The 23,167-nt window shown below is 52.3% G+C and overlaps 1 protein-coding gene across 2 annotated transcripts in view; it reads left to right on the forward strand.

The window, feature by feature from the left end:
- Positions 1-374: 374 nt before the first annotated feature.
- LOC105495259 (multiple EGF like domains 8) overlaps positions 375-23,167 on the forward strand; it is a 52,917-nt gene continuing 30,124 nt past the window's right edge. For both annotated transcript variants that reach the window (XM_011764541.3, XM_011764542.2), the window contains exons 1-14: positions 375-1,265; positions 8,220-8,383; positions 8,623-8,829; positions 9,624-9,804; positions 9,886-9,974; positions 10,519-10,934; positions 11,395-11,540; positions 11,666-11,788; positions 16,739-16,893; positions 17,194-17,313; positions 17,689-17,833; positions 17,918-18,081; positions 21,662-21,862; positions 22,881-23,081. In XM_011764541.3, coding sequence (XP_011762843.2) covers positions 1,079-1,265; positions 8,220-8,383; positions 8,623-8,829; positions 9,624-9,804; positions 9,886-9,974; positions 10,519-10,934; positions 11,395-11,540; positions 11,666-11,788; positions 16,739-16,893; positions 17,194-17,313; positions 17,689-17,833; positions 17,918-18,081; positions 21,662-21,862; positions 22,881-23,081 — 2,499 coding nt within the window. In that variant the 5' untranslated portion in view covers positions 375-1,078. The remainder of the gene's footprint in view (positions 1,266-8,219; positions 8,384-8,622; positions 8,830-9,623; positions 9,805-9,885; positions 9,975-10,518; positions 10,935-11,394; positions 11,541-11,665; positions 11,789-16,738; positions 16,894-17,193; positions 17,314-17,688; positions 17,834-17,917; positions 18,082-21,661; positions 21,863-22,880; positions 23,082-23,167) is intronic.

The following is a 23,167-nucleotide window of genomic DNA, read 5'->3' on the forward strand; positions in this document are numbered from 1 at the left end:
GCAGAGGCCTGTATAACCTGATCTTTATGTTGCTCCAGAATCTGGGAACGTTGAAGATGATCAAACATCTAGCAGGGCCTTGCACCACTCCTTTATTTTTGCCTTCCTTTCCTCACTCAGAGGTAGAGGCGCCCTCCAGTGGCCCGTGCTTTGCTCAATCACAGGCACCCAGAGTTTGGGTTACGATCTTAGCATTGCGCATGTGTAATTTTCTCGTCTCCAGGAGCATCGCTCCAGGAGGACGCTGCTGCGCATGCGGTTGGGAATAGATGGGCGGGGAATTTCCCCGGAAGTCTCCTTTTATGGAGGATTGGGGTTGGGCGCTCCGCAGTCCTCCCAGGGCCGCTCTGACCGACCGCTCTGCAACTTCTCGCCTCCTCTCCGCCGTGCCTCCCACTGCGGCTCCTCGGCTCTCGGCCCCTCGCCCTCCCACAGCGGGTCTTCCCGCGGCCGCTCTGGCCCAAGCGTCCCCTCGTCTCTCTGATTTGGCCCATCCGGCTTGGGAGGGAGGCGCGGGTGGGTGAGCAAGGGGAGTGCGTCAATGGGGTCCAGGCCCGAGCCCCTGAAGACGGACTCCGCCCCCGGCACCCGCTCGCGCCCCGCCCCCAGCTGGAGGAGTCTCTCCTGGACCATCGGATCCTGGTCTGTCCCGGCCCGCAGCCTCTATGGAGGCTTCTGCCGGGCCGTAGAGCCTTTCGCCCCCTGGGGACTCACCCGTATATAAGGTCCGTTTGGCCTGCAGCAGCCCGAGTCTGTAATACTGGACACTGTTTATGGGGTTGGCCCCCTATGGGGGCCCATGTCTATAGGGGACCCCCAAGGTCCTTAGGGGTCGTCCCCGTCCATAGTGACTCCATATACAGGGCCTCCATCGCTCTATAGGGCCCAGCCCTCGGCTTCCAGAGCCTGTCAGCAGTGGCCGTTCCCTTCGCCGGGACTGCGTCTCCAGGACCTCCTCGGTCTACAAGGCCATGTTATGCCTATAGAGGTCGCATTGCAGGGCCTCACGCCGGGTAGAGGGTCCTCTCCAGGTTTTTACGGCCCGTTCTCGCTCTAAGGGTCAGTACAGGAGGCGGCGATGGCCCTGGGCAAGGCTCTGGCCACGGCACTGGCTTTGGCCTTGGCCGTGTTGGGGTCGCTGTCCCCTGGGGCCCAGGCGGGGGACTGCAAGGGGCAGCGGCAGGTGTTGCGGGAGGCGCCAGGCTTCGTGACGGATGGTGCTGGCAACTACAGCGTCAATGGCAACTGCGAGTGGCTCATCGAGGGTGAGTGGGGCCGCGTGGGTCACTCACTAATTCGCTGCTAGTTCATTCATGTGTGCATTCATCCACTCACCACATTCCCAGAGCTCGGTTCTGGTCCAGGCCTTTTGCTCTAAAATGCCTGACAGCCAGGGTTGCAGCCAACCTGGGCCCTGCCCTGGAAGGCCTCCCAGTCTGGTGGGGGAGATGCACCTACACCCAGGTTTACAATTACAAGACAGGAGCATCAGTGCCGGGTCTTCTGAGTAACTGTTAAGAACTCAGGGTCTGGATCCAATCATCTGGCTTTGAATTTGGTTCTACTACTACTTCCTTTTTTTTTTTTTTTTTTTTTGAGGTGGGGGTCTCACTCTGTCACCCAGGCTGGAGTGCAATGGTACCAACACAGTTTACTTACTGCAGCCTCTACCTCCTGGGCTCAAGTGATCCTCCCACCTCAGCCTCCCAAGTAACTGAGTGTGTAGAGACAGAGTCTCACCATGCTGCCCAGACTAGACCCGAACTCCTGGGCTCAAACGATCCTCACACCTCAGCCTCCTAAAGTGTTGGGATTGTAGGTGTGAGCCACTGTGCCTGGCTTCTTCTTACTAGTTTTGTGATTTTGAGCACGTGACTTTCTTTCTCTGAGATTCAGTTTCCTTCCCCCCACAAATGGGATAACAAGAGTACTCACCTCATAGAGTTGTTGCAATGAAATGAAAACGGGTATTTCACGTGCCTGATGTGTGGCATATAGTAACTGTTCTATAAATGGCATTAGGATTATTATTGTTATTTGTAAAGTACTTCAATAAAAGCATTTTTCTTCTGTCATTCATGTGCCATACATTATGTTTCCCATTGGACATAGCCCAGACTGAGACAGCTCCAGCAATCCCCGGTGACTTAGGTCTTGGAGTCTAGTCGGGGAGACAAACACACTAATAGTGAGAGCCAAGAGTGGTCTGTGATGGAGGAATCCCACAGGCCTGAGAAAGCCCAGAGAAAGTGCCTGATCTGGGGCCGGGGAGAACAGAGAAGCTTCCTGGAGGAGGAAATGTCTAAGCTGAGACCTAAAGGACCAATAGGAATCTGTCAGGAGGGGAGAAAAGGCCCCAGCCCTACCCTTCTGGACTCCCAGTCAGTGGAAGAGACAAACGCACTTCAAGGCTGTTTGTTTTCCTTTTCCACCCAATAAACTCCTATGCATGCCTCAGAACCCTGCCTCACTGGCTCTTTCTCTGTGAAGACTTGTGACTTAACCTGGGGTATAGCTGAGATCAGAGGCATCTGTAGGAGGGAGCAGAACGGCATTCCAGGCAAGAATAGCCGTGCAAAGGTAGGGAAGCAGGAGAGTGATGCTTCTGAAGAACTAGAAATCCAGTGTGTTAAAACATAGAATACTGGCAGAGCATGGTGGCTCATGCCTGTAATCCCAGCCCTTTGGGAGGCCAAGGCCAGCAGACCACCTGAAGTCAGGAGTTTCAGACCAGCCTGGTCATCGTGGTGAAACCCCGTCTCTACTAAAAATACAAAAATTAGCTGGGTGTGATGGCACATGCCTGTAGTCCCAGCTTCTCAGGAGGCTGAGGCACAAGAATAGCTTGAACCTGGAGGTTGCAGTGAGCTGATGTTGCTCCGCAAAGCTCTAGTCTGGGCGGCAGAGGGAGACTCCATCTTAAAAGCAAAAACCTGGAATACAAGACAACAAATGAGCCAGAGGCTGCAGAGTGGGAGGAGCCAGCAAGTGAAGGGCTTTGTGATTTCGAGCTGTATCCTGAGGGCAAACGGGTGGAAGAGAAGTTGAAAGGCAGTACCTGCAGAAGCCCAGGAAGGCCTCACAGAGTAGTGGATGTAGAAACTGGCCTCCAGAGGGGAGGTTCTGGGCAAAGGCCGGAGGTGTGACAGGGCCTGAATCATGCAGGGCCTCCCTTGGGAGGCTGTGAAGCTTTGTCTTTGTCTGGGGGCTCTGGGGAGCTATGGAAGGGTTTTGAGCAGGGAGGGGACATGATCTGATTTATGTTTTAGAAGATCTCTCTGGCTGCTGTGTGGGCTATGGATGAAGGCATGTTTCTCGGTGTTAGCATGTTTACCTGTCCCCAGCTTGGGGGCCATTCCTGTTAAGCTAGTGGGATGAGAACAGAATAGGAAGTGTGTGTGTGTGTGTGTGTGTGTGTGTGTGTGTGTGGCAAAGGGGTCTGTGTGCTGGATATAAATCACTCTCTGGCCTTAAAGAGTCCCAGACTGGCTAGGCCGGGTGTGATGGCTCACGCCTGTAATCCCAGCACTTTGGGAGACCAAGGGGGGCGGATCACCTGACGTCAGGTGTTAGAGACCAGCCTGGCCAACATGAAGAAACCCCCCCTCTACTAAAACTACAAAAATTAGCCCAGCATGGTGGCGCACATCTGTGATTCCAGCTACTCAGGACGCTGAGGCAGGAGAATTGCTTGAACCCGGGAGGCGGAGGTTGCAGCGAGCTGAGATCACGCCACTGCACTCCAGCCTGGGTGACAGAGCGAGATGCCACCTAAAAAAAAAGTCTCAGACTGCTTGGGAATAGTGGGGCTGGACACAGATATTCAGTCCCCAGTGTGTTCACTGAGACAGTGCTCAGGGCTGAGAAGGGAAGTGGAGGGGTTGGGTGGATGTACCTAGGGAGGAAAGAGGACTGTGCTGGAGGTCACAGAGGAGGAGCCACTGAAACAGGGTTCTGAAGCATGCGTAGGAGTTTATTGAGTGGGAAAAGGGAACAAACATCCTCTATGAAGACATGAGGGTGGCTGGAGTATCTCAGGATCCCTGTCTAGGTTTGTCTGGTCTGATGGCACTTTTGACTGGGAGGTAATGAGAGCTAGAAGCAGGGGAAGGGGGGCCTTGAATGTCACACTGAGCAGCCTGGCCTTCCCCTTGGGGTTGATGGGGAGCCACAGGAGGTTTTGAGCAGGAGTAGGGCATTGCCCTCAGGCTGGGTGGGGGGCAGACTGGAGACTTGGTGAGCTGATCTGGCAAGAGAGAATGAGTTCCTAACTAGGGCAGGGGCTTAGAGGGGTGGAGAGGTGTAGAGAGTGCAATAGATGTTTGTGGAGTTTCACTGATGAGGCTTGGGGACCAACTGGGTAGATGTTGGGGTGAGGGAGGAGTCTGGGAGACCTCCAGACCCCCCTTGATGATCTGTTCTTACCAATGCCTGTCACTTCTTACCTATGAGAACCAACATCTTCCTGTATCTATTATAAAATAACTGGCCAGGTGCAGTGGCACACGCCTGTAATCCTAGCACTTTGGGAATCTGAGATGGAAGGATTACTTGGAGCCCAGGAGTTAGAGACTAGCCTGGACAACATGGTAAGACACTGTCTCTACAAAAAAATTGCAAAAGATTAGCTGGGCGTGGTGGGTGGTGGCATGTGCCTATAGTCCCAGCTACTGGGGAGGCGGAGGTGGGCAGATCCCTTGAGCCTAGGAGGCTGAGGTCGCAGTGAGCCGAGATTGCACTGCTATACTCCAGCCTGGGCAGCAGAGCGAGACCCTGTCTCAAGAAAAAAAAAAGATAAACAACCAACCCACTAACTTTGTATTATGTTCACACTTTACCTAGTCCTAGACTTTTTTTTTTCTGAGACATAATCTTGCTCTGTTGCCCAGGCTGGAGCCCAGTGGCTTGATCTTGGTTCACTGAAGCTTCTGCTTCCCAGGTTCAAGTGATCCTCGTACCTTGGTTTCCTGAGTAGCTGGGATTACAGACATGTACCACCACGCCTGGCTAATTTTTGTATTTTTAGTAGAGACGGGGTTTCTCCATGTCAGCCAGGCTGGTCTCAAACTCCTGGCCTCGAATGATTTGCCCTGGGATCACAGACGTGAGCCACCATGCCTAGCCCAGTCCTAGTCCTTATAACATCTTCATGAATAAGAGGCATCCTGCTTTTGAGCAGGAGGGGTTTGAGATCAGATTTCTGTCTGGAATGGTATGGGGGTTGGGTAGAAACAGACCTTCAATTTAGGGAAGAACTTGGGGAGGCAGATGGTGAACTGGCCTCCGGCAGGCACTTAACAAAGATGTACTTGTGATTCCAGGAACAGAGCTTTATAGTGTGGTTGAGGCTGGTAAGATTCTGGGAGGTCTGGTTGTGTGGCCCTGCTGAATGGTTCTTCTGCGTTCCCCAGAGCATGGGTGGGGTCTGTGTCTGATGTTCTTGGGGGCTCTGGTCAGACCCTGAGGGAGAGCTTCCAGCTTTAGTATTCTTTCTTTTGTGTATTTCTTCATTCCGTCATCCAGCATTTCCTGAGCCTTTGCCAAGCCTAGGTCTGGGCAATGCTGCAGAGGGAATTAGGCCCACATCCAGGCCCTGCCCTATGGGCTTTGTAGGCTGCAGGGAGACAGACCTGGACATAGATGTTCCTGGCCCAGAGGAATGAAGGTTATAATGGGATGTGAGAACCCTGGAGAGGGGCACCTAACCCAGCTAGGGGGCATCAGGAAGAGGGCTGGTGGTGGGAAGAGATAATACGTTGCAGACAGAGGGAGAAGCTTGTACAAAGGCCCAGCTCCCATTAGAGCTGTAAGCAGTGGAGTGATTTGAGACAAAGGAAGGGTCTGAACAGCAGGCTAGGGAACTGGACTTTCTCCTAGGGTGCTAGGGAGCCATGCAGGGCTTTGGGGCAGGGGAGGGATGGGGCCAGATGTTGAGTTGGGAAGATCAGAGACTCATGTCAGGGCAAGAAGGAGGCTGGGTGAATGGTTCTGGTGAGACAGGATGAGGCCAGGCAGCCAGGGCACACCGTGGCTCTAAGCTGGCAGGCTGGAGTCATCACCTCATTGAATGTTCACTCCAGCCTTTGTGGGTGGGGGGAATTATCTCCATTTTACAGTCATGGAAACTGAGGCTCAGAGAGCCCATGGAACTGGCCCGGGATCACCCAGCCATTGGCAGTGGTGGCTGAGTGTCTCCAGGATCTAGATAGACACACTCAGGGTCATGGGGGAAAGAACTGGCCCAGGGTCCTCCAGCTGGTCATGGGCAGAGCCAGAGCCAGAGCGAGAGCCTAGGCCTCCTAATTTCCCTCACCCAGAGGCCTCCCCTGAGCTGCCTGTTCAGGAGCCTTCTCATGTGGGATGTGGAATGAGAGGGGCTTCCAGAAACAGGACTGGCAGAGAATAAGACAGTGCCAGTGTTAGGGGTAGTGGCACTCACCACGACGATATGTGGGCCTCGTTGTCAGCATTTTTTTTTTTTTTTTGAAGCAGAGTTGCACTCTTATCGCTCAGGCTGGAGTGCAATGGTACAATCTCAGCTCACTGTAACCTCTGTCTCCCAGGTTCAAGAATTCTTGTGCCTCAGCCTCCCAGGTAGCTGGGATTACAAGCATGTGCCACCACATCCAGCTAATTTTTTGTATTTTTAGTAGAGACGGGGTTTCACCATGTTGGCTAGGCTGGTCTCGAACTCCTGACCTCAAGTGATCCACCCTCCTTGGCCTCCCAAAGTGCTGGGATTACAGGCATGAGCCACCCACCCCGCTCCGTTGTCACCATTTCATGTGCATTATTGCTCCTCATGAGGTTGCAGTCAGATGTCAGCTGGAGCTGCAGTCAGCTGAATGTTCACCTTGGCTGGACATCCAGGAAGGTCCCTCCCAGGGCTGGCAGTTGATGCTGGCTATCCGCTGGAAGCTCAGTTGGGACTCTCAGCTGGAATGCCTGTGTGTGGCCTTTTCTTGTGGCTTTGGCTTTTCTTTTCTTTTCTTTTTTTTTTTTTTTTGAGATGAAGTCTTGCTCTTGTCCCCTAGGCTACAGTACAATGGCACAATCTCGGCTCACTGCAACCTCCTGGGTTCAAGGAGTTCTCCTGCCTCAGCCTCCAGAGTAGCTGGGATTACAGGCGCCTGCCACAACGCCCAGCAAATTTTTGTATTTTTAGTACAGTTGGGGTTTTGCCACGTTGGCTAGGCTGGTCTCAAACTCCTGACCTCGTGATCTGCCTGCCTTGGCCTCCCAAAGTGTTGGGATTACAGGTGTGAGCCACCGTGCCTGGCCAGCTTTGGTTTTTCATAGCATGACAGCTGTGTTCTGAGAAGGAGTGTTCTATGAGGCCCAGGTGAAAGGTACAAGTCCTCTTATGATCTAGCCTTGAAAGTTTCAGAATTTCTGCTGTTTTTTAATTGGTCAAGCAAGTCACTAAGGCTTTTCCCAGATACAAGGGGCAGGGAATTACCTTTCAGTGGCAGGAGTGGCCTATAAGTTTGAATCCACTACAGTACCACTATATCCCACTTTACAGATGAGGAGACCAATCCAGAGAGGGTGGGTTACTTGGCCAAGATCACACAGCTAGTAGCTATTCAGTGACAGAGCCAAGACATAAGCTCAGGCAGTCTGGTTCCAGAGTTTGTGCTTGTAGCCATCACAGTAAACAGAGGTGAGACTCTGGATGGGGACAGAGGGGAACTATGCTGCTCCAAGGTTAGGCCTCTCTTCAGGGGGAAGAAACTGGACTCTTCTCTTGAAGCTCTGTTCAGCGAGGGCCAGGGGACTGTCACAGAGGTGCTTTTCTCACTGGGATTATGACCTTGACCCTCCAGCCTGGACATGTCTGAAGCTCAGGCATGGACAGGAAGAGAGAGGCATCAGGAATACTGTGGCTTCTGCTCTGTGTGGCCACTGGGATGGGGTTTTCTCTCTGCACTTTATTTTCCCATCTGAATGGTGGGGATGTTCATTCTGATCTCAGGTGACCTTTCTAGAGGTCTGGAATATTGTGATTCTTTCTCTGGGCACCTGTCCCTCCGGCTGTCACAGCCCTTGACTGCCCTAGGTTATGAGACTGGGAGCCCCTCCAAGGTGAGGTCCAGGTCTGACTCATCCTTGAGCCCCCAGCATCACCTGGAGCAGGGTTTGGTGTACAATAGTGGCTGCAGGGAGGTGTGGGGAAAAGGTCCGCTTTAGAGCTTAGTCCCTCTGTGCTCACCTCCCAGCCCCAAGCCCCCAGCACCAGATCCTGCTGGACTTCCTTTTCCTGGACACAGAGTGCACGTATGACTACCTGTTTGTGTATGACGGTGACTCCCCGCGAGGGCCGCTGCTTGCCAGTCTGAGTGGGAGCACCCGGCCTCCGCCCATCGAAGCTTCCTCAGGCAAGGTTAGTGGGGATGGGGCTGTGGGTAGATAAACCAAGGGAAATGGAAGAAGAAAGGAGGGGCAGAGAGTCAGTAAGAGGGCATTCGAGAGCAGAGCACAGGGACAAGGGAAGGTGGAGAGAGGCAAAGGAAGGAGATGAGGCTCTGGGTCCCCTAGGATAGAAGGGGACAGGAGTGGGCCACCCTCCCAGGCCAATCCCCAGGCTCTGCCCACCTTACCCAGCCCACCTTGTGCTTGCAGATGCTGCTGCACCTCTTCAGTGATGCCAACTACAACCTACTGGGCTTTAACGCCTCATTCCGCTTCTCCCTGTGCCCGGGTGGCTGCCGGAGCCACGGGCAGTGCCAGCCGCCGGGTGTGTGTGCCTGTGAGCCGGGCTGGGGGGGTCCTGACTGTGGCGTGCAGGAGTGCTCAGCCTACTGTGGCAGCCATGGCACCTGCGCCTCGGTGAGCTGGTCCCCAGCCCTGTTTCCCCTGGGGCCCTGATCTGTGAGCACACTCTCCACGCCTATCTCCTAGGTCTGACCTTGCTCCTGCATGAAACTCCCCCCACCACCCCACCCTGCTCCATGATACCCACTTCCCTCTCCTTCCAGAGCTTGCCCCCAACCTGTTACTCCGACCCCACCCCACCTTCACCTGCAGGCCCTCCCCAGCTGAGCGTACCCCACTCTCACCTGTGAACACCACCCTCCTTCCTCCAGCCAGGCCCAACTCCGTCCTCCCATCCAGCCACTCTGTGTGGCCTTGGACCCCCTGCCATGACTTCCAGCCTTGCACCGCTGACCTTTCGCTGAAGTTCTGCACACCCAGCTTTCAATCTGGATTGCGCTTTGAGCCCTCCCCGCCTTGACCTCCCCAGATCTGAGCTCTTTCAGTTCAGGCTGAATGTCAACCATGCTGTTTGTCTTCTCCAGCCTGCCTTCTTTCTGTCTTTTCTCCTTTTTCTCTGTGTGTCTTTTCCTTTTTCTGTTGGTCTTTTTTCCATCTGTCTGCTTCCTTCTGGTTGTGTCTCTTTGTCTCTTGTTTCTGTCTGACAATTTGCCTTTCCCCTCTTCCTGTCTCTCTCTGTCTCCTTTTCTTTCTCTCTCTTTCCGTTTCCATCCTCTCCCTTCCTATCTATCTCTTTCTCTCTCCCTTTGTGCCTGTCTCATTCTGCCTCTTTTTGTCTTTGTGTCTCCTTTGTCTCTGTCCTTGTCTCTCTGTCTCTTATCTCTGTCTTTATGTCTCCTTCCCCACAGCCCCTGGGACCATGCCGCTGTGAGCCTGGCTTCTTGGGACGTGCCTGTGACCTGCACCTGTGGGAGAACCAGGGGGCTGGCTGGTGGCACAACGTGAGTGCTGGGGACCCTGCCTTCTCTGCCCGTATTGGAGCAGCTGGCGCCTTCCTGTCCCCACCGGGGCTGCTGGCAGTTTTTGGAGGTGAGCAGATAGGGCGAGTATCTGGGGTCTGGAGGCCTGGCAGCCTGTGGCCAGGTCATGAGACTGTCCACCCCTCCGCAGGCCAGGACCTCAACAATGCCCTGGGTGACCTCGTCCTATACAACTTCTCCGCCAACACCTGGGAATCCTGGGACCTGAGTCCTGCCCCGGTATGACCCCTCCTCTGCCCTGGAGGAGCCTGTACACTCAATCAGACCCAGCTAGGGACCCCCAGACTGACCCCCTATCACCCAGTGCTCCCCCAGTTCCCGCAGCTTGATGTAGGAACCTACTTCTCCCTGTTTCTGCCTTTTCTCTCTGATTTTCTTTTTTCTTCTTTTTCTTCCTTTATCTGCCTTTGTGTATCTTACTTTTCCACGTGTCTCCTGTCGCTCGATCTGTCTCTGTTTTCATCTGTCTGACTTTTGGGCTTCTGTGTTCTCCGTTTCTGTGTCTCCATTTCTCTGGGTCTGTTTCTGTCTGCCATTTATCCCTCTAACTCTGTCTTCTTGCCTCTTCCCTCTCCTATTGTGTTTCTCTGTTTCTGTGAATCTGTCTCTTCTTTTCTCTTTCTACCGGTCTCTACCTTTCTCTTTGTCTCTGTCTTTATCTCGCCTTCTCTTTATGTTTCTCTGGCTCTGCATCTCTCTGTCTGAGCCTGGCTCTGGCTCCCTTGCTATGTCTTTACCTCTGTTTCTTGTCTCTTCCTCACAGGCTGCCCGTCACTCCCATGTGGCCGTGGCCTGGGCCGGCTCCCTGGTGCTGATGGGTGGTGAGCTGGCAGACGGCTCGCTCATCAACGATGTGTGGGCCTTCAGTCCACTGGGCAGGGGCCACTGGGAGCTCCTGGCACCACCTGCCTCCAGCTCCTCGGGGCCCCCAGGCCTGGCAGGTCATGCGGCTGCCCTGGTGGATGATGTCTGGCTATATGTGTCTGGAGGCCGTACCCAGCACGACCTCTTCTCCTCTGGCCTCTTCCGTTTCCGCCTTGACAGCACCAGCGGGGGCTATTGGGAGCAGGTGATTCCAGCAGGTGGACGGCCCCCTGCTGCCACCGGCCACTCCATGGTGTTCCATGCCCCGTCCCGTGCCCTGCTGGTCCATGGTGGACACCGGCCCTCCACTGCCCGGTAAGTGACCTGTCCCACAACCCATGCCCCACAGGCCAGGCCCAGGTCAACACCATAGGCCTTTAGTCTTTAGAGGTCTTTGCCCACTATTGGACTCCTGTGGTCTTTCAGTCACTCCTTCCTTTGTGTATTTACTTATTCCTTCATTCACTCATTCACTCACTCACCCACTCACGCATTCTCTGATGTTTTATTCAATGTCTTGGTGAATTGCCTCCCACATACTCCCACCCATGTATCCATTCAACAGAGCCCTGCTTGGTGTCCACCCCTTGCCAGCTTATGCGGGTAACCCAGAGATGACTCAGAGTCCTGCCCACAGGGAACTTCTAGTTTGGAGGGGACATAGAGGCAGTCATGGTCAGTCTCACCCCTGGGTGATCACATGGCTCCTAAGAGCCTGAAGGAGGGAGAGGGACGCTTCCTGCCCTAAGCCCCTGCCCTGCTTCTCCTTTGATAGGTTCTCTGTGCGAGTGAACTCCACTGAGCTTTTCCATGTGGATCGGCGTGTGTGGACGACGCTGAAGGGGCGGGATGGGCTTCAGGGCCCAAGGGAGAGAGCCTTCCACACAGCCAGTGTTCTGGGCAACTACATGGTGGTCTATGGTGAGGAGGCTCCCCAATCCTGCCTGCCTGCCGAGGGCCTGAGCCAACCCTGAGCTGAGGCTCCCTGCATGGCAGTCCCCACCTCCACCAGGCTTGCCAGCTATGCCCCTTTCCTTCTTTCCCAGGGGGCAATGTGCACACTCATTACCAGGAGGAAAAGTGCTACGAAGATGGCATCTTCTTCTACCACCTTGGTTGCCATCAATGGGTGTCAGGAGCTGAGCTTGCCCCGCCAGGAACCCCTGAGGGTGAGTGGTCCCTGTTCTTCCCTAGGGACTCCCGAGGGTCCCACCTCCCTCCACAGTGATTCTGGACTCAAGCTACCTCAGTCTGTAAGGGTGAGCCTGACATCCAGGTCAGTTGGTGCCAGCCTCAGGAGGCGAGCCTGGGATGGAGATGGGACCAGGGCATCATCACTATGGAGATGGAGGCCCTTATGGCAATATCCAATGTGGATTCCAATCCAGGTTTTGCCAGTTTCCAGCTGCCCCAGGGAAATGCCTAAGAGACAGCAACTTTTCCTTCTTTTTCATTTTCTTTTCTTTTTTTTTTTTTGAGATGGAGTCTTGCTCCATCACCCAGGCTAGAGTGCAGTGGCGTGATCTCAGCTCACTGCGACCTCCACCTCCTGGGTTCAAGCGATTCTCCTGTCTCAGCCTCCTGGGTAGCTGGGATTATAGGCATGCATCTCCATGCCTGACTAATTTTTTTGTATTTTTAGTAGAGACATTGTTTTATCATGTTGGCCAGGCTGGTCTCAAACTCCAGACCTCAAGTGATCCGCCTACCTTAGCCTCCCAAAGTACTGAGATTACGTGTGTGAGCCACCGTGCTCGGCTTTTTTAACTTTCAATTTAGGTTCAGCAGTACCTGTGCAGGTTTTTTATATAGGTAAATTGTGTGTCATGGGGATTTGGTGTACTGATTATTTCATCACCCAGGTATTAAGCCTAGTACCCAACAGGTAGTTTTTTCTTGTGTTTGTTTGTTTGTTTGTTTGTTTTGAGAAGGAGTCTTACTCCGTTACCCAGCTGGAGTGCAGTGGCACAATCTCGGCTCACTGCAACCTCCACCTCCTGGGTTCAAGTGATCCTCCCGCCTCAGCCTCCTAAGTAGCTGGGAGTATAGGCGCATACCACACCCAGCTAATTTTTTTTTTTATTTTTAGTAGAGATGAGGTTTCACCGTGTTGGCCAGGCTGGTCTTGAACTCCTGACCTCAGGTGATCTGCCAGCCTCAGCCTTCCAGAGTGCTGGGATTACAGGCATGAGCTACCGCGCCCAGCCCCAGTAGGTAGTTTTTTGATCCTCTCCCTCCTCCAACCCTCAGGTAGGCCCCTCAAGAGTGTTGTTCCCTTCTTTGTGTCCATGTGCACTCGATGTTTGGCTCCCACTTGTGAGAACATGCAGTGTTTGGTTTTCTGTTCCTGTATTAATCTGCTTAGGATAAGGGTCTCCAGCTCCATCCACGCTGATGGAAAGAACATGATCTCATTATTTTTTATAGCCACGTAGTATTCCACGATGTATATGTACCACATTTTCTTTTTTTTTTTCTTTCTATATATTTTTTTGAGATGGAGTTTCACTCTTGTTACCCAGGCTGGAGTGCAATGGCATGATCTCAGCTCACTGCAACCTCCACCTCCCAGGTTCAAGTGATTCTCCTACCTCAGCCTCCCGAGTAGATAGAATTACAGGCGCCCACCACCACACCTGGCTAATTTTTGTATTTTTAGTAGAGATGGTGTTTCACCATGTTGGCCAGGCTGGTGTCAAACTCCTGACCTCAGGTGATCCACCCGCCTTGGCCTCCCAAATTGCTGATATTACAGGCGTGAGCCAATGCGCCCGGCCTCCATTTTCTTTATCCAGTCTATCACTGATGGGCATTTAGGTTGATTCCATGTCTTTGCTATTGTAAACAGTGCTGCGATGAACATGCACATGCATGTGTCTTTATGATAGAACAATTTGTATTCCTTGGGGTATATACCCAGTAATGGGATTGGTGGGTCAAATGGTAATTCTGTTTTAAGTTATTTGAGAAATCTTCAAACTGCTTTCCACAATGCCTGAACTAATTTACATTCCCATCAGCAGTAGTAAGCATTCATTCCCTTTTCTCTGCAACCTCACTCACATGTGTTATTTTATTTATTTATTTATTTATTTTGAGACGGAGTCTGGCCCTGTTGCCCAGGCTGGAGTGCAGTGGCGCGATCCTGGCTCACTGCAAGTTCCACCTCCTGGGTTCACGCCATTCTCCTGCCTCAGCCTCCCGAGTAGCTGGAACTACAGGCGCCTGCCACCACGCCCAGCTAATTTTGTTTTTGTATTTTTAGTAGAGACGGGGTTTCACTGTGTTAGCCAGGATGGTCTCGATCTCCTGACTTCGTGATCCGCCTGCCTCGGCCTCCCAAAGTGCTGGGATTACAGGTGTGAGCCACTGCGCCCAGCCGCATGTGTTATTTTTTGACTTTTTGATAATAGCTATTCTGACTGGTGTGAGATGGTATCTCACTGTGGTTTTGATTTGCATTTCTCTCATTATTAGTGATATTGAGCATTTTTTTCATATGCTTATTGGCCATGTGTATGTCTTCTTTTGAAAAATGTCTGTTCATGTCCTTTGTCTACTGTTTAATCAGATTGTTTTTTGCTTGTTAGTTAAGTTCCTTATAGGTTTTGGATATTAGACTTTTGTTGGATGCGTAGTTTCCAAATATTTTCTCACGTTGTTTTTTTACTCTGTTGATAGTTGTTTGCTTACTCTGTTGATAGTTCTTTAGCAGCAACTTTTTCAAGATCACGGTAGATAAGTGACAGAGACAGCATGGCTATCCCCAAACAACCATCTGTATAAAACTATCACTTAAGGCCGGGCGCGGTGGCTCACGCCTGTTATCCCGGCACTTTGGAACGCCATGGCGGGCAGATCATGAGGTCAGGAGATCGAGACCATCCTGGTTAACATGGTGAAACCCCGTCTCTACTAAAAATACAAAAAAATTAGCCCGGCATGGTGGCGGGCGCCTGTAGTCCCAGCTACGTGGGAGGCTGAGGCAGGAGAATGGCGTGAACCCGGGAGGCGGAGCTTGCAGTGAACCGAGATCGCGCCACTGCACTCCAGCCTGGGCAACAGAGCCAGACTCCGTCTCAAAAAAAAGAAAAAAAAAAATTTTGGCTGGGCGCAGTAGCTCATTCCTGTAGTGCCAGCACTTTGGGAGGCCAAGGCGGGCAGATCATGAGGTCAGGAGTTCGAGACCAGCCTGGTCAATATGGTGAAACCCCGTCTCTACTAAAAATACAAAAATTAGCTGGCGTGGTGGTGGATGCCAGTGGTCACAGCTACTCAGGAGGCTGAGGCAGGAGAATCACTTGAACCAGGGAGGCGGAGGTTGCAGTGAGCCGAGATCACACCATTGCACTCCAGCCTGGGTAACAGAGGGAGACTCCATCTCCCCCCCAAAAAAAAAAAAAAAAAATTTTTTTTTTGTAGCCATTAGACCTGACTATGTTGCCCAGGCTGGTTTTAAGCTCCTAGGCTCAAATCATCCTTCCATCTCAGCCTCCCAAATAGCTGTGACTATAGGTACACACCACCACACCTGGCTAATTAAAAAAAAAAAAAAATTTTTTTTTTTTTTTTTAGAGATAGGGTCTTGCTGTATTGTCCAGGCTAGTGTTGAACTCCTGGCCTCAAGCGAGCTTCGTGAGACCCAGCCTCCCAAAGTGCTGGGATTACAGACGTGAGCTACTACGCTCAGCCATGTTGTCTTTCTTATAGCAGTGAGGGTCCTGTCTCAGGGCCAGAGGAGTCACCAGGGAGGAGATATGGAGAAATGTTTCACTCTTATTAGATCAGACACTGCTTTGAAATCGGATGAAAGCCACATGCCCTCTCTTCAGAAGATACTTATACCCACAGGTTGGGCGTATCACTTCGGGGACGTGTGGGCTTCCCAGAGTCCCATCTGTTCACTCCTCCTCCCTGAAAAGGAAAGAGAGGAGAGGGCAGGTGTAAGGAAGGAACCTTACCACTTACGGGATGGGGAGGAGGAAAGGCCCTAGAGGAACCCTGTGTGACCATCAGTAATAAAGTCCAGACCCGGTGTCTGAGGCCCTCATTCTAGGTCTCGTCTGCCTATCCCTTGGTCCCCTTCACTGGGCAGGAGTCAGGAGTGTGATGTTTCTGGAGGCCTCTTCCTGCTTCGCAGTTTGTGATTCCCCGGGCCAAGTCCCACACGTTTACAGTGCATGCAGGTCGGTAAGAGGGTAGGGAAGTCACCATTCACTGACCACTTACCTGTCAGTCAGGATTCTTGGCTGTAACTGACAGAAATCCAACCCAGCTGGCTTAAGCGAAAAGGAGAATTTCCTGGCTGACTTGAGTGAAAACTATAGGGCCTATCTTCAGGCTGGGCTGGATCTAGGTGCTCACAAAATGGCATCGGCCACTTCTCACTCAATTTTTCAGCTGGGTTCACTTCAGTCTCTTGCCTTGTGTAGATGGTCACAGGCAGCTCGTGGATTACCTCCTACTGCTGTAAAATGCCCAGAGAGAAGAGAGTGTCTTTGCCCCAAGAATTGAGAATCAGGCCCTGTACCCCTCCCCGAGCCAGTCACTGAGACTGATGGGCCTGGGCTAAGGCCTCACTTCTGCCAGAACCAGGGACAACTCCACCTAAGTCTCATGGACTGGGAGAGGGAAAGGTTGGTTTTCCAGAGGAAAATCAGGCGCTATCATCAGAAGAGAGGCTGGTGCTAGACAGACAAAAACAGGAGACTGAGGCAGCCTGCTGGGGGCTCAGCAGATTCTTCCGTCCTCCCAGCTCCTTGAGGACGAGATGATGGTTTTTTTTATAGAGGAGGAAACCAAGACTCAGAGTTCATTCTCCTGTCCAGGATCACACAGCTAGTCAGTAGTTGATCCACAATTTGAACCCAAGTAAGTGGTAGACCCGGGATTTGAACCCAAGTCTTTCTGACTCTAAAGATCAGAAAGATGATTTGGGTAGGGGTGAGGGAGCTCAGCTTGTTCAGGGCCAGGTGGGCTGGGAGAGTGTCCTTGGGTAGGTGAGGTTGAAGCAGCCACCAGAATAGAAGGCTGGACTGTGGCCCAGGAGAATCGGGAGCCATGGAGGTGGTGGAGGGGCTGAGAGTCTAATAATGTCATTGGGGTCTCTATTCCTTTAGGCCGAGCAGCGCCTCCCAGTGGTCGGTACTCACATGTGGCTGCGGTGCTTGGTGGCAGCGTCCTGTTGGTGGCTGGGGGGTACAGCGGCCGGCCCCGTGGGGACTTGATGGCGTACAAGGTGCCCCCCTTTGTGTTCCAGGCACCTGCCCCTGACGTGAGCACTGAGGTGACAGGGAAAGGGTGGCTGGGGTAGGAGGTAGCAGGGTTTCCACAGGTGAGGGGAAAGGTAGGAGGGGATCCCTGGGAGAAGGAGGGGGGATCCCTAGGGCCATGAGGGAAGGGAAGGAGATCCCCAGAGCAGAGGAAAGAGGAGCTAGAGGTCCCTGGGCCTGGGGGAGGAACGGATGGACGTGCTGAGCACTCAGGGTCCTCTGGGATAGCTAAAGCGAACGGGGACTTGGGAGGCCGGCCCAGGCCTGAGAGGCTTGTCCTCCGTCCCCTTGCCTCCCTGCAGTACCACTTGGACTACTGCTCCATGTACACAGATCACAGCGTGTGCTCCCGGGACCCGGAATGCAGTTGGTGCCAAGGAGCCTGCCAAGCTGCACCCCCTCCTGGGACCCCCTTGGGGGCTGTAAGTGACTGCCCTAGACCCTCTGTTCCCTAGCACAGACCTGTCCTCCCTCAGTGTCTCCCTCTGCCTAACCAGCTGGACAAGGACTTTCCCTCAACTGGGAGACTTGTTTTCATGCCGAAGATCCTCCTTCCTGATTCCAGACCGCAGAGCCTGAATCTTTGCCTATCCCACCCAGCCCGACCCTTTTGAACCCGTGACCCCATCCCCGCATCCCCCGTCCTCTGAATCTCCCACATTCCAAGTCGTCTTTCAACTCCCTGTTCTTCAGTTTTTTGGCCCTTTCCATCGCAGGACCCTGTATCCACAGCCCTTCCTTCCCAGATCTCTTGAGCTCTAGTGGACAGTGAGCCCTTTCCCCTCTCCTCCTTGCAGTGTCCAGCCGCCAGCTGCCTGGGCCTGGGCCGCCTCCTGGGTGACTGCCAGGCCTGCCTGGCCTTCAGTAGCCCCACAGCCCCTCCACGGGGACCCGGCACCCTGGGCTGGTGTGTGCACAATGAGAGCTGCCTCCCTCGGCCTGGTGAGTGTCCACAGCAGTGGGCTGGGGGGAGGGGACCGAAGCACTCCACACTGACCCACCAGCCCCCACCTGCTGTCCTCTCAGAGCAGGCCCGCTGCCGAGGGGAGCAGATCTCAGGCACGGTGGGCTGGTGGGGGCCTGCGCCTGTTTTCGTCACGTCCCTGGAGGCCTGTGTCACCCAGAGCTTCCTGCCTGGCCTACACCTGCTCACCTTCCAGCAGCCGCCCAACACCTCCCAGCCTGACAAGGTGGGTAGGAGGTGTGGCCTTCGGTGGGGTGTTGATGATGATCCTGATCCTAGGGTTTGTTTTTTCTCAAATGCATCTTTATCACTCTTGTGTTTACTCCAAAAGTCTTTACATTCAAGGGTCTGATTTTCCTTATGGACTTTATTCTTTATTTTTATTTTTATTTTTAGAGGGAGTCTCACTCTGTCGCCCAGGCTGAAGTGCAGTGGTGCAGTCTCGGCTCACTGCAACCTCTGCCTCCTGGGTTCAAGTGATTCTCCTGCTTCAGCCTCCTCAGTAGCCGAGGTTACAGACGCCCGTCACTGTGCCTAGCTAATTTTTGTATTTTAGTAGAAGACGAAGTTTCACCATGTTGATTAGGCTGGTCTTGAGCTCTTGATCTTAAATGATCTGCCTGCCTTGGCCTCCCAAAGTGTTGGGATTACAGGCGTGAGCCACTGTGCCTGGCCTCTTTATAGATTTTAAAAAGAATTTTTGCACTGTGGTAAAATACAGATAAAAATTTTCATCAGTGACATTTAGCACATTTACAATATTGTGCAACCATCACCACTATCTTGTTACAGAACATTTTCATCACCCCAGAGGACAACCCTGGACTCACTAAGTAGTCACTCTCTATTCCACTCTCCCCCGAGTCTCTGGCAGCCACTTATCTGTTTTCCATCTCTGGATTTGCCAGTTCTGGACATTTCATGTACATGGAGGCCTATGCTATGTGGCCTTTTGTGTCTGTCTTCTTTCACTCAGCATAGTGTTTTCAAGGCTCATTCATTTTATAATTTCATTCGGAAAGGAACTCTGTTCCTTTTTATGATTGAGTAATATTCCATTGTGTAGCTGTACCACATTTTGTTTATCCATTCGTGTCAGCTGATGGACGTTTGGACTGTTTCCATCTTTTGGCTATTGTGAATAATGTCGCTGTACACATTGTGTACACTTGTGTACACATTTTTGTTTGAACATCTGTTTTCAATGCTTTTGGCTGTATACCTAGGAGAATTGCTAGGTTATATGGTAATTCCATATTCATCTTATTGAGGAATGTCCAAACTGTTTTCCACAGTAGCTCTTTATTGATTTTTTTTTTTTTTTTTTTTTGAGACAGAGTCTCTCTCTGTCTCCCAGGCTGGAGGTGCAGTGGCACGATCTCGGCTCACTGCACCCTCCAGCTCCTGGATTCAAGTGATTCTCCTGCCTCAGCCGGCTGGGTAGCTGGGACTACAGGCACCTACCACCAAACCCAGCTAATTTTTTGTATTTTTAGTAGAGACGGGGTTTCACCATGTTAGCCAGCATGGTCTCGATCTCCTGACCTCTTGATCCACCCGCCTCAGCCTCTCAAAGTGATGGGATTACAGGCGTGAGCCACCACGCCTGGCCTCTTTATTGATTTTTAAAATAGCTCATATATTCACATGGTTGAAAAATCACAGTGATATCAAAAGTCATTGGGGCTGGACACGGTGGCTCACATCTGTAATTCCAGCACTTTGGGAGGCTGAGGTGGGCGGATCTCTTGAGGTCAGGAGTTTGAGACCAGCCTGGGTAACGTGGCAAAACCCTGTCTCTACTAAAAATACAAAAATTAGCTGGGCGTGATGTCGGGTGCCTGTAATCCCAGCACTTTGGGAGGCTAAGGCGGGGGGATTACTTGAGGTCAGGAGTTGGAGACAAGCCGGCCCAACATTGTGAAACCCCGTGTCTACTAAAAATACAAAAATTAGCCACACGTGGTGATGCGTGCCTGTAGTCCCAGCTACTTGGGAGGCTGAGGGAGGAGAATCTCAAGCCTGGGAGGCAGAAGTTGCAGTGACCCAAGATCATGCCACTGCACTCCAGCCTGGGCAACAGAGTGAGACTCCATTTTAATTAAAAATAAATAAATAAAAGGCCAGGCGCGGTGGCTCGCACTGGTAATGCCAGAACTTTGGGAGGCCGAGGCAGGCGGATCACAAGGTCAGGAGATCAAGATCATCCTGGCTAACACAGTGAAACCCCGTCTCTACTAAAAATACAAAAAAATTAGCCAGGCATGGTGGTGAGTGCCTATAGTCTTAGCTACTCGGGAGGCTGAGGCAGGAGAATGGCATGAACACGGGAGGCGGAGCTTGCAGTGAGCGAGATCGCTCCACTGCACTCCAGCCTGGGTAACAGAGTCTCAAAAAAAAAAGAAAAAGAAAAAGAAAAAAAAAGTCATTAAATGGACAGTCTCTCTCATTTACCCAACTCCCTACCCCTTAAGTGGTCCAGAATTATCTAGCCCCAGCTTGGCTGCAACTTAAGGCCACCATACCTCCCTGGAAGATCCATTTGGGTTTCTTTGATCTCATTCCAGAATTTACCTATTCAAATACAAGGAAGCATGACATCGTATCATTTTTCTTTCACACGAAAGTAACATTATGAATACTACACGACTGCTTCCTTTTTTTCTTCCTGGCAAGCTTCCTCTAACAGAACTTGAGAAACACTCTCGTTCTTTTTTTTTTTTTTTTTTTGAGATAGAGTCTCTCTCTTTTTTTTTTTTTTTTTTTTTTTTTTTTTTTTTTTTTGAGACAGAGTCTCGCTCTGTCGCCCAGGATGGAGTGCAGTGGCCAGATCTCGGCTCACTGCAAGCTGAGATGGAGTCTCTCTCTATCGTCCAGGCTCGAGTGCAGTGGCAAGCAATGCCAGCTGACTGCAACCTTGCCTCCTGGGTTTAAGTGATCTTCCCACCTCAGCCTCCCGAGCAGCTGGGATTACAAGCATGTGCCACCATTCCTGGCTGGTTTTTGTATTTTTTTTTGTTTGTTTTGAGATGGAGTTTCGCTCTTGTTGCCCAGGCTGGAGTGCAATGGGGCAATCTCGGCTCACTGCAACCTCTGCCTCCTGGGCTTGAGCGGTTCTCCTGCCTCGGGCTCCCAAGTAGCTGGGATTACAGGTGCACGCTACCACTCCAGGCTAATTTTTTGTATTTAGTAGAGATGGGGTTTCACCATGTTGGTCAGGCTGGTCTTGAACTCCTGACCTCAAGTGATCTGCCCGCCTCGGCCTCCCAAAGTGCTGGCCGTGCCTGGCTTTCATTCTTTTTTTTTTTTTAAACAGTTGTATGACATTCCATTTACATTTGTAGTTTATTTAAATAGCCTCCCACTGGTGAACACTTGGACTGTTCCACTGTTCTGCTATTACAAAATCACACACCAGGAAAATAAATCTTGCACTTTGTCACTTTGAATATTAGATCTGGGCTTTGAAGTGCTTAGCTGAAAAGGTGAGAAGTTGGATAAGAAGACACTGAAGTGTCCAGTCCTGGAGTTTTAATGTGAGATGGAAATGGCGAGAGGCCAGGGGTAAAGGTGGGCTCTGGGACCCTGTTGTCTATTGTCTGAATTTAGGTCTTGCCTCTTTTCCCAGAGTGACCTTTGACAAGCCACCTAACCCCTGTCCCTCGGCCTCAATCTCTCATTTGGTAAAATGGGGAAGAAAGTTAGGTTGACCAGTCTTTTCTGGCTCTGATGTGGCCTCTGGGGTGTGGAGACTTGGGGACAGTCCAGAAAGGGACTCACGTATACACCCATCCCTGGTTGCATAGGTGTCGATTGTCCGCAGCACGACCATCACCCTGACACCCAGCGCAGAAACAGATGTGTCCCTGGTCTACCGTGGCTTCATCTACCCAATGCTGCCTGGAGGGCCGGGTGGGCCAGGGTCTGAGGACGTGGCTGTGTGGGCCCGGGCCCAGCGCCTACACGTTCTGGCCCGGATGGCCCGTGGCCCTGACACAGAGAACATGGTGAGGCTGCCTGGGACATTCAGGGGGTGTTTATGGTAAATATGGGAGCTAGGGGTGTGGTACAGGGCATCTGTGGTGATTTGAAGGTTCTGGGGGAGGACTGGAGAGAAATCAGAGGCAGGAGATGGATTATTATTAGTATTTTTTTTGTGTGAGACAGTCTCACTGTGTTGTCCAGGCTGGAGTGCAATGGCGCGATCTTGACTTACTGCTACCTCCCCCTCCCAGGTTCAAGCAATTCTCCTGCCTCAGCCTCCTGAGTAGCTGGGATTACAGACATGCACCATCACGCCCGGCTAATTTTTTTGCATTTTAAGTAGAGATGGAGTTTCACCATGTTGGCCAGGCTGGTTTGGAACTCCTGACCTCAGATGATCTGCCTGCCTCAGCCTCCCAAAGTGCTGGGATTATAGGCGTGAGCCACTGCGCCCGGCTGGGGATGGATCTTCAGTAGAGGAGGGAGGGTGCTGAAGTTTTCAATTGTGAGCAGAATTTGAGGGAAACTTTGAAGGAGGTGAGGAAGGTCTGAGTCAGACCTGAAAGGCCCCTGAAGGCCGGGCGTGGAGGTGTACACCTGTAATCCCAGCCCTTTGGGAGGTAGGGGCAGGTGGATTGCCTGAACCCAGGAGTTTGGGACCAGCCTGGGAAACATGATGAGACATCATCTATCCAAAAAATACAAAAATTAGCTGGCCATGGTGGCATGCACCTGTAGTCCCAGCTATTTGGGAGGCTGAGGTGGGAGGATCACTTGAACGTGGGAAGTTGAGGCTGCAGTGAGCCATGCACTCCAGCCTGGGTGACGGAATGAGACCCTGTCTCAAAAAAAAAAAAAAAGCCCCTGAGGAGGAGGAGGGTCCCTGGGGGTCTCACCTCCGAGGTTCTCAGGATCTAAGGAGCTCTGAGGCCCTCTTCTTAGGAGGGGGTGGGGTACAGGGTGGGTTTGGAGGTATCAGGGGTCTGAGGAAGGAATGAGAAGGGTTCTGAGGCCCCTGCCTGTCACTCACCCCTACCCCAGGAGGAGGTGGGGCGCTGGGTGGCTCATCAGGAGAAGGAGACGCGGCAGCTGCAGCGCCCTGGGTCTGCTCGCCTCTTCCCCCTGCCCGGGCGGGACCACAAGTATGCAGTAGAGATCCGGGGCCAGCTGAACGGCTCGGCAGGCCCTGGGCACAGCGAGCTCACTCTGCTGTGGGATCGGACTGGTGTGCCAGGAGGCAGTGTGAGTACCCAGGACCCACCTCCAACCCTAGCCACAGGCCCCAGCCTCAGATCACCTGGGCTTTCTGAACGCCAGGCCGCAAACTC

Source organism: Macaca nemestrina, chromosome 20, assembly GCF_043159975.1.
Source record: "Macaca nemestrina isolate mMacNem1 chromosome 20, mMacNem.hap1, whole genome shotgun sequence".
Lineage (NCBI taxonomy): Eukaryota > Metazoa > Chordata > Mammalia > Primates > Cercopithecidae > Macaca > Macaca nemestrina.